The sequence below is a fragment of the Ailuropoda melanoleuca genome, chromosome 8 (genome assembly GCF_002007445.2).
Source record: "Ailuropoda melanoleuca isolate Jingjing chromosome 8, ASM200744v2, whole genome shotgun sequence".
Taxonomy (NCBI): Eukaryota; Metazoa; Chordata; class Mammalia; order Carnivora; family Ursidae; genus Ailuropoda; species Ailuropoda melanoleuca.
In genome coordinates this window covers 90,187,393-90,197,798 of record NC_048225.1, presented here as the reverse complement: position 1 = coordinate 90,197,798, position 10,406 = coordinate 90,187,393, and the positions used below count along the sequence as shown (strand labels likewise).

The window sequence follows — 10,406 nt, the reverse complement described above, 5'->3', positions numbered from 1 at the left end:
GTCTGCGTGTGTGTACATGTGTGCCTGTGCACGGGAGGGTCATTGTTGGCCTGTGCACATGTATAAGTCTCTGTCTACCTAATGACTCTCTCTTTCAAATGATTTGAAAAGCATTCATTGTTTGAGTCAGATGGAAGGATTATGTTACTTGAATACTGGTATTTAATATACATTATCACATTTGTTATCATATCAAAACCAGATGTTTAAAATTTGGGCTAGAAATTCCATAATACGGGTTGTATTACCTCGAGGTCACCCTACCACCTAATGTTCACTGCTCAGCTGTATTTTGTTATGGCTTTAATAGAGCAATAATGTGTTTCCACAAGTCTTAGTCTGGTATTAGATGACATGTGGGCTAATATTGGTGGGTTGAACAGACTGGTAGGGGGTTATACAAACCAGAGCAATTTGCTTTCCCAACAATAAGAAAATACATGAAGAATTGTTGCCTCTCTCTTTCTTTCTCTCTCTCCTTCCTTACCTCCCCTCTTCTCTCTCTCGCCATTTCATTATTTATCATTGTCTTTCATTCTATATCTTTGGTTCCTTTATTTTAAAAAATTGTCATTTTTCCTGTCTCCACATATCCCTCAAACTCCTTCCTGAAACGGAATCTACCTCCAATTACTTTCTTATCTCAGCCAAAGCTATTTGAAACCTTCCTCTTATTTGCCTTTCTCACATGGCTTCTGTACTGATAAAATTAAAACAAGCAAGCTCAGAAAACTGATAGCATTCTCGATTTAAAACAAAAATTATAATCAAGGCAATTTAGATAAGGTTAAAAAGAAAGAAAGAAAGAAAGAAAGAAAGAAAGAAAGAAAGAAAGAAAGAAAGAAAAGCCTCTGTGGAAGCAAGCCAACGATTCATCTGTTTGCATTAATAGGTTCCAGCAATGGTACTACAGGCACGGAAAGCCTGTTCGCCACTGCACTTAGCAAGCACATGAGCTTAAAAATAAACTTTGACAATGTAGATCTCTTTGTCCTTTCAGGAATGGAAAACATTGTGTACTTCAAAACATCCTAAGCCTGATGTTAAAATATAGTTGGGATATTGTTACCGTGGTAATTGGGAGGGTCTTCAGACGGCACACAGTGGATGGATGCTTCGTGTGCAATAGTACTCAAGGCACAAACTAGTGAGAATAAACGATGCTGGCAATTTTAACATGCTCCCTCATGAGGAAGAAACGTCTGTCTTTTAAGCTCCCTGGAACAACCGGGATCTAGTTCCTCATTTCAATCAGGGAATTTCTTTCTGAACCAAACTGCTAAGACAGAGTCTTTGAATAGCACGTTTCACTTGCATACAGCAGCGTTTGTTCATTTCGGAGTGTTTTTGGACAGGAAATTGATCTACAGGGTAACATTCACACAAGAAAGGAAACAGTATGGGACGATGGCTTGTTAGTACAAGTGACTCTGTTTTGGAAATTACGGACAAGAAACCTTGGTGGAAGAACGGCATTAAAGATCAAAAGCACGATGACTCCTGATGAAAACATCCCCAAATGATGAACTCACAAGCAAAAAGGAACTTCTACTGTAAGTATCTTAGCAAGAATCAAGTATCTCATTTGTTTTCAAAATTTCTGGAGTATGGGGAGTAGATTTCCAAGAGAGTATTTGATGTAGGGAGTCTTCGTAGACAAGTCTATAATTAAACTCATTGGGTGGTTCCAACAGAGGGTTAGTTACTGGAATTTTTTCCATGACCTTGCAACACTGAAATAAATTGCACGTTCATATGGGCATGTTTTATATAATAGGCATGTTATATCAGGCTTTTATTGCGTGATGTATTAATTCTGGCAATGCAAAATTGATGAACATTAAGTACGTACACATTCCATTGCGTTTGGACTCTGGTCATTTAAGCTATCTTTGCTTTGGTTTCATGTTATGGTTAATCTTGTAATCAATTTTTCCATATATAGGTTGACACATGTTATTTGCAATTTACTTAGCATATTAGTTATTTCCTCAGTGAATCTTATTTGTTTACCACGGAATAGATGGCTCAGAATCTTGGAAATGGGGAAGAAAAGCCATGATAGTTTACACTAAAACTTGGGAACTAAGACATTTTTTTTTCCTTTTTACATTTCCATATTTATTCAATTAGTTTTGCTTGAAAATTGTTTAGGTGTCTCTATGTAAGATTTTTCACTCCATAGGAATAAGGTTGTGATCTTGGAAATGTGAATCAAGTTCATCAATAACATAACCCTATGTAAATATTCAATATAACTAAGTCCATCTTTAGTGCCTGGCAGAGTACATACTTAATAGGTAGTTTTTGAATGTGGAATATATGCTGGTGTTGGGTAATAGGACAAAGTCTGGATTGTATAGTAATCTTTTCATATCAGGATTCTACTTTATTAACTTATCCATGAATGTGATTGAATTCTGTTTAACAGGAACTTCATAATGATGAGGTTACATTGCATTACTATTTTCAATAAAGAATTTCTTTAAAAATCAAATTTCTAATCCATTTCTCTTCTTGGGTTTTTTTTTTTTTTAATACAAGGGTTTGTTCAACTCATTGTTTATTTGAAGGGATATAAAGTTTTTGGAGCAACTCAGTTTATAAAATATTAGCTGATTTCCAATTAGGATGTAATTTCCAGGTGTTAATTTGTAGCACTGGAATTGTAATTAGCTATTTTGGAGCCCCCTCTGCTGAAGATTGATGGGCCAAGACATTGGCCAAACCCCCAAAATGGGGGAGATCATTTTTTAGGTGTAAGGAGCATGAAAATAAACTGAGAGGCAAGTGGATGACGAGGCTCTTGGAGTCAAACCAAGTTTTCCTGGAGTGACAGGAGGGAAGCAGAAAACACAGAGAAAGCACCGAATGGAAGAGAGCTAGAGAGGTAAGGTAGATTCATTAGAGCTGCCATCTCTATCTTCTACGATGCCAGATAACACTGTTGTGATTCTCTAATTTTGTTCTAGATCACTTGGCACAGATACTTGTTAAGCTGAATACATGTCCTTCTGCTACTATAAGTAACAAAAATGCTATCCAGGTGATTTTACCACATCTTGTTCGAAGTGGTGGTAGGATCCTTTAGGTAGGAATTGACAGGAACTGTAACTAAGCAACAATTATCATCAAGGTAAAATACTTTGGGGTAATCATATATAGCATTTGGATAAGCTTAAATGATCCCATTAACGTTTCAGTTCTTTCTCCTACTTAGAGGTATATTTTACATATAATTTATACAGACAGATCTGTTAGAATATAATTCTCATTAGAAAAAAATATTCGATAGGAATCATTGGGAAGTTCTCTTAAGAATTAGAAGATTTGTTGATATCCTCTGCACAAACACTGTTTCAGAGTAACATCATCTGAATTTATTATGTAGAATTCTGAGACCTCAATCAAGAAATGGTGCAACATCAGAGCGGTCTTAAAGCATATGATTATTTAATGAAAGCCAAGTCGGTAATGTATGGTGGAATGATTAAGATTTTGAAGGTTAGGGAAGCCTGGGTGGCATAGCGGTTAAGCGTCTGCCTTCGGCTCAGGGCGTGATCCCGGCATTGTGGGATTGAGCCCCACATCAGGCTCCTCTGCCATGAGCCTGCTTTTTCCTCTCCCACTCCCCCTGCTTGTGTTCCCTCTCTCGCTGGCTGTCTCTCTCTCTGTCGAATAAATAAATAAAATCTTAAAAAAAAAAAAAGATTTTGAAGATTATCTTCAAAAGGAAAATGTCGGCTTAGAACCCCTCCACCCTCCGGAAGGATCAAGATGTAGTTACTTATGACAAACGATAACTTGAATTTTTATGGCGCGTTATATTTTTTTTCTAGTTAGTTGTTTGACATCAGAAAAATCTCTAGTCAGAACTGTTCAAGATTTGCTGTACCAAGAGAAATGCGCTCCCTGCCACTGGTGATAGGATATAGACAAGGAGATTCAAAATGGTGGGGAAAGCAAGTATTTGGAGTGAGACAAATGTTTCTTGGAATTCCAGACCCCCCTACTTATAAACTGTGTGAGCTTGAGAAAATTACTTAAATTCGAAGTTTCTGATTCTTCATATATAATATGGAGCTAACAATTCTTCCGCCTTAGAATTACTACTGTAAAGATTAAATGAGACAGTTTGTGCCATCTTGGCCTATAGTAAGAGTACAATACGATGGCTAAACTACATGAGCTTTAGGGGCCTTTCTGACTATGTGGTCCTAGTCATTCTAGCTGGTTTAAAATAATCTAAATTCCCTGGTTGTGCTAAATGCTACCCAAAGATGTGACTCAATAGAAATATCTATTCTTCTCTTAGTGGGCTCCTAATATAAGAAAATTATTAAGCAAAACTCCTATAAGTGCAATGAAAGAATGAGTAAGGCAATCAGAATATACAAAACGGAAACAACGAAGTTATTTTTTAGATGAATTAGATGTGTTAGGTGGTAAAATCAATTTGATCGACGGTCTACAGTCCTCAATGATTAAGACAGTGGAAACACTGGATTGGCTATCACTAATTAATTTTCCCTTCCGTCCTGTGTCTAATCAACCTAAGGGACCCACTGTAATCAGCAAAATCACTCTCAGCAGAAATGGGTTTTTTGAGAGTTTAAGGACTGAAAGTGTTCATCTTCAAGATATTTCCTATGACATCTTTCTATAGTGACTGCAAAAACCAGAGTTTTATGTGGACAGTATATTTTGATGATTTGATTTAATGTGTTCATTTGTTACAAGTGCAAAGCACTTGGCAGAGCCATCATTCTTATACTACTGCTTAAACTGGCTTAAGCAATGTTTCCACATCACAGATATGAAATAACAATCTAGCTGTCAGATTTACTATGTGGAAAGTTACTATGTATTTGGGCGAGGGTCAGCAGTGGCTATTAAAGAAAATATTATCTTGCATCTATGTAGTGCCATTTTCTTTTCAAAACATTTCCACGTACATCATTTCACTTGTTCTCACCCTTAAAGCAGAGAGGGATGCTACATTTACTTCATTTGCTGTGTAATAGGAATAATAAAGCAGAATGAAGCTGAATAGTCTAAGGAGAAGGTTGAATATGGAGAGATGAGACTTTGCATCTGGCATAATTTGTGTAATGGTTTTATAACAATCTCTGATTTCGATCCAGAAAGATATCATTCATCTGCTTCTTTCATGCTTAAATGGGAGCTTTAAACTTAGCTAGGTTTAACGCTTACCTTGCATTGTGCCTTCCACAGAGTCCCAGCCAAACAGGCACACACACACAGCAGACCTAGTGCCGTTAGGTCAACCTCGGTCAGGTGTGCAGGAAAACCTGAGTGTCTGCAATTCCCTGTCTTCTCCACTACCAATATATCCCAGATACTTCGAGAGAGTAAAGGTATTCATATTTACTCATTTAATCTTTTTATTTTACAAAGGAGTCAAGGCCACAGCTGTGATCTTGGCAACCTTCTTTGGCTGAAATAATATGGATATGGACAATTGGACTTTATACTTCTATATTATTTTATGTATAGTACAGAAATTATTATTTATATAATAATTATAATATATTATATAATAATTATATGTATACCAATTAGCGAAGTGCTACCATCCGGTAAAACTCTGCTCCATAGCTCATCAGAGGCTGGTAAGCTACAAAATCTTGCAGGCACAGATTTTGAGACTCAAGGCATAGTTATATCTGTTGACTCGAGTCTAGTCATCAGAAGTCTTCCTTGGTATGACTGAAGGTTTTAGCCAGCAGGAACCACAATTTATAGGTGCAAGAGAAAAACAGAAAACTATATAGCAGCAGAATCCAACTATCTCACAGTTAACCACTAAGTGATTTTGAAATGCAGCATGTTGATTTTTTTCATATTAGTAGCTTTGTGCAAGACTCTTTTAGCCCACCTTGCTCAGCAGGGAGCCTGCTTCTCCCTCTGCCTGCTGCTCCCCTGGTCATGCTCGCTCTCTCTCTCTGTCAAATGAATAAATAAAACCTTAAAAAAAAAGAGAGACTCTTTTAGCCCAGTTCCTCATTTTCTTTTCATTTAAAGGGTTAACATTGCCACATGTTCTGTGCAATAGTTTTGGTTGGTGGTATTTCAGGGATATTTCATGAAAAGGTAGGCTTAAAGAAGAAATTGTGGAATAGAGGACTTTGATGCATTTGAATGGAATAGAATGAAGCTTAGAGAAGCCCTTCTCTTGTTCTGCATGAGCATTGCTCAGATAGTGTTATCTGGATTGTTCCTTTCTCCTGTGAGAGAAACGGACTCTTAAGTTAGACTAAGTGCAGCAGAGCTAATAGAGATGTGATTACAGGTCATCACATAGAATGATGCCAAAGTGTTTTGTTTCCCTCATGCTGTTTTCCTCCTTTTGAAACCTGAGGTGAGAGGTCAAAATGAATCAAACAGTCATGTGCAAAAGCCACCAATTTCTTTTCACACCTTGACAGTTTAGAGTTCTGACTAGTGTAGTCCTGAAAAAGTTCTTGCTTCTTTTCCTTCATGTTTTTAAGATGTGTTTTATTTTGAGAAAGGTGTAGGATTCTCACTCCTTCAGGGTGAGATGATCTGCTCACTGAACGCAGCTTTTTGTTTTGTATATATTTTTAAACTTATTTCAAAATCCACATGAAGTAAAATTCACTAATTTTTCTATGCGTGGTTCTGTGAGTTTGGACCAATGTATAGTCTTGTAACCAGCACCATAATCAAGATAAAGGACGGTTCTTTCACCCCCAAAATAGTCTCTCGTGCTGCCGCTTTGTCATGGAACCTCCCCACGTCTAGGTCCTGGGACCACTTACCTGTTTTTTGTTTCTGTAATATTGCCTCTTCCAGTATGTCATATAAGTGAAATCATTCAGCTTGAAAACTTTTGAGTCTGGTTTCTTTTACTTAGTAGAAGGCATCTGTGACTCATCCCTGTTGTCATGTCCATAGATACTTCCTTTCCCTTCATTGTGGAGCAGTATTTTATTGTACCAGAGTGTGTTGGTTTATTCAACCAGTGAAGAACACTCAGGCTGTGTCCAGTTTTTGGTGATTCTGAACAATGTTGCTCTACATATAATTTGTTTTACACACAGGTTTTTGTGTAACTATAAGTTTGATTTCTCTAGGGTAAATGAACACCTAGGTGTGGGATCGCAGATCATACGGTAAATGGAAATTTCCAGAGGGACTTTGCCATTTTGCATTCGTACCAGCAATGTATGAGATTTGTAGTTACTCTGCCTTCCTGTCAGCACTTGGTATTGTCCATTTATTTGTTCGTTTGTTTTCATTTCTTAACCACTCTAATAAGTGCATCTTATAAGGTGCAATGGCATCTCATTTTGGTTTAAGACATTGAGCATCTTTTTGTTTTTTTTAATATTTTATTTATTTATTTGAGAGAGAGACAGAGAAAGAGAAAGAGAGCATGCAAGAGCGGGAGGAGGGGCAAAGGGAGAGGGAGAAGTCCAATTGCTCCTTTCTCAGGGTCCCCACTGAGAAAGGAGCCTGATGTGAGGCTCAATCCCAGGACCCTGAAATCATGACCTGAGCCAAAGGCAGACGCTTAACCGACTGAGCCACCCAGGTGCCCCAAGCATCTTTTCATCTGCTTGTTTGTGATCTGAATATCCTGTTTGGTGACATGTGTTCAAACCTTTTGTCCATTTTTTACTGGATCTTTCTTTTCTTATTGCTGGTTTTGAGAGTTCTTTTAAAATTATGGGTATAAATTCTTTGTTGGATTTGTGATTTGAAGATATTTTCCACTCTCTGCTTTTCAATTTCTTAACCACATCTTACAGAGAAAAACGTTTTAGTTATGATGAGGCACAACTGATCCATTTTTTTTCCTCTTATGGATCAAGTTCTTAGTGTTGTATCTAACGATGCTTTTTCTAACCCAACTCATGAATGTTTACTCTTGAGCGTTCTTTTTTCAGAAGATTGTAGTTTTATGTTTTACATTTAGTCCCATAACCACCTTAAGTTAATATTTTTTATAAAGTAAGAGGTGTGGATGGAGGCATGTATCTTTTGCATGTGAATGCCAATGGTTTCAGCACCATTCATGGAAAAGACTGTCTTTTATCCATAAAATTGCATTTGTACTTATATTAAAAGTCAGTTCACTATATTTTTGTAAGTTTATTTCTGGACTCTCTATTTTGTCCCATTAATTTATGTATGTATACTTTCCCTAATACCATACTGTCTTGATGAGTATAGCTTCACAGTAGGACATGAAATCATGTAGTGTGAGTTCCTCTAAGTTTGTTCTTCCTCGAAGGTTTTTCTACATCTTTGCTTTTCCCTATAAAATTTGAAATCAGTTGGACAATATCTACAAAAGTCCTGCTGGGATTTTGACTTGGATAAGTGTTCAAGCTATGGATTAATTTGGGGAATGTTGACATCTTACTAATATTTGAGCCGTCTAATCCCTTTGTTCAGTTCTGCTTCATTTTATCCTGTTTTACAGTTTTCCTCATATAGACTCTGCACATTTTTTGTTAGATTCATACTTGGGTATTTCATTTTTTGGAGCTGTTGTAACTGATACTTTTAAAAATTTCTGTTTCTACTTTTCATTACTAGTATATAGATACCTGTTATCTCATAGACAGAGAGCTCGTATATGTATATGCAGATATGTATATAGAAAGCCTACTAACCAACGTGAATATGCCTAACAACCAAGTAGAAAAAGGCCAAACACACACACAGGAAAGCAAGCATAAAGTAAATAAAACTGACTTTTAAACATAAAATGAAGTTTAATTTCACACATAGGAAGAGAAGGGGAAAACATTTGGGAAATCGTACGGGAAATATGTTGATATCTATGTTATCAAAGGTGTGGGAAAACATATGCTTTTGTAAACATATGCTTTTATAAATTACCAGTGACAGTTAGAATTGATGCAATCTTCATAGAAAACACTTTTGAATGTATATGAATGTTACTGATGTACATAATCCGAGACCTAACAATTCTGCTTCTATTTCATTCTACAAATATGTAGATGGATGATGTCAGATGTCTAAGGCTATTACTGCAACGTTTCTTAATTGCAAAACATGGGAAATAATGTAAATGTCCATTATTGTGCATGTGGTGATAGAAATTATTGTGTGCACATTGTTGTATAGTTGTGGGAGAAAGAATAAAGCAACGTAATATACACTCATGTAGAATGTCTCCACAAAACCATAATGTAAATTCCTCATTAGAATATAATCTTCATACCTGAACTGAATGCTCCACAGTGCAGATTTTTTTTGCCCTTTAATTCACTGTTGTGCCTTGAATAATCTTGGTACGTAGTAGGCTCAATAAATACTTATTAAACGAATTAAGTGGATATACTAAGAAGAAGAAAGCTAGATGCATGATATTTTGAGTTAGAGACATCAAATTCTAGGAGGTGGAAAATTCCCATTAGGTCATTGGAAATATGACTCTTGAGTTGGAAATAAAAACTCAGGATTAAATCCATAGATGAAGCTGTGAAAGATGTGGAGAAGTAAATGTGCTGAGAAGGGGCTGGGCATTTCTAAGTGGGTGACATCAATTTATAATGGGCAGGTGGAGAAAGAAGAGCCAGAGAGGAAGCTGAGACTGAGCCACACCAGAGGTGGGAATTCAGAGGAAAGCGGTATGTGGAGCCAAAAGAGGGATTTTAAGGGAATGGTCAACTGTATCGAATGCCATAACTGATGTAAAGATAAAGACCCCAAAAAAGGCTAATGGGTGTTCTTTGGACTTGGGAGTTAAGAGAGTAACTGCAGTGGCGAGCTGGCAGCCAGAAGGCTGGTGGAGGTACCGAGAAAGTGAGAAGCGGTAAGGATATTGAGGCAGTGAAGTAAAAGGTAAGTGAAACGCTGAAAGCTATACTAGGGTTTTAGATGTTCAGGATGGGAAATAGAAAGGAAAGAGAGAGGGAGACAAGGTATCTAATATGAAAGTTTATGTTTTAGCTGCCAGAAATTTTAGCTCAATTTTTGTGTTCATAGTAGGAGCCAGAAAGAGGGAGAGATCAGTCTAATAAGATGATGGATGGGTTGAGGTTCTGGACGCGCAGAGACAATACAGTCTAGCTTTCTGAAGTAAAGGCTTTGGTAAAAGCATTGGCCAATAATGAGTATTAGAAATAAAGCTGTTTGCCCATGGCAGAAGAAGATTTTTATGTATATGGGGAGTGGTGTTCCAAGCCTGGGAATGATGTATACAAAAGACAAATTGCTCACTTAGGACGCATGGGACACAGTTATAATAGAAATTGGATTTTTGTATTCTGCAGTCTTTTTAGAAATGTCCAGTGGAGCTAGTCCTACCTGTTCTTGAGACAACAAGCAGAGCCCTTCTCCTTCTTAGGTAATGAATGTGCCTAGGATCCAGAAAGAGGAGGAAA

The 10,406-nt window shown here is 37.0% G+C and overlaps 1 protein-coding gene across 1 annotated transcript in view; it reads left to right on the top strand.

Annotated features, from left to right (window-relative positions):
• Positions 1-1,234: 1,234 nt before the first annotated feature.
• KCNK2 (potassium two pore domain channel subfamily K member 2) overlaps positions 1,235-10,406 on the top strand; it is a 207,607-nt gene continuing 198,435 nt past the window's right edge. The window contains exon 1 of the mRNA XM_019810277.2: positions 1,235-1,553. Coding sequence (XP_019665836.1) covers positions 1,520-1,553 — 34 coding nt within the window. The 5' untranslated portion in view covers positions 1,235-1,519. The remainder of the gene's footprint in view (positions 1,554-10,406) is intronic.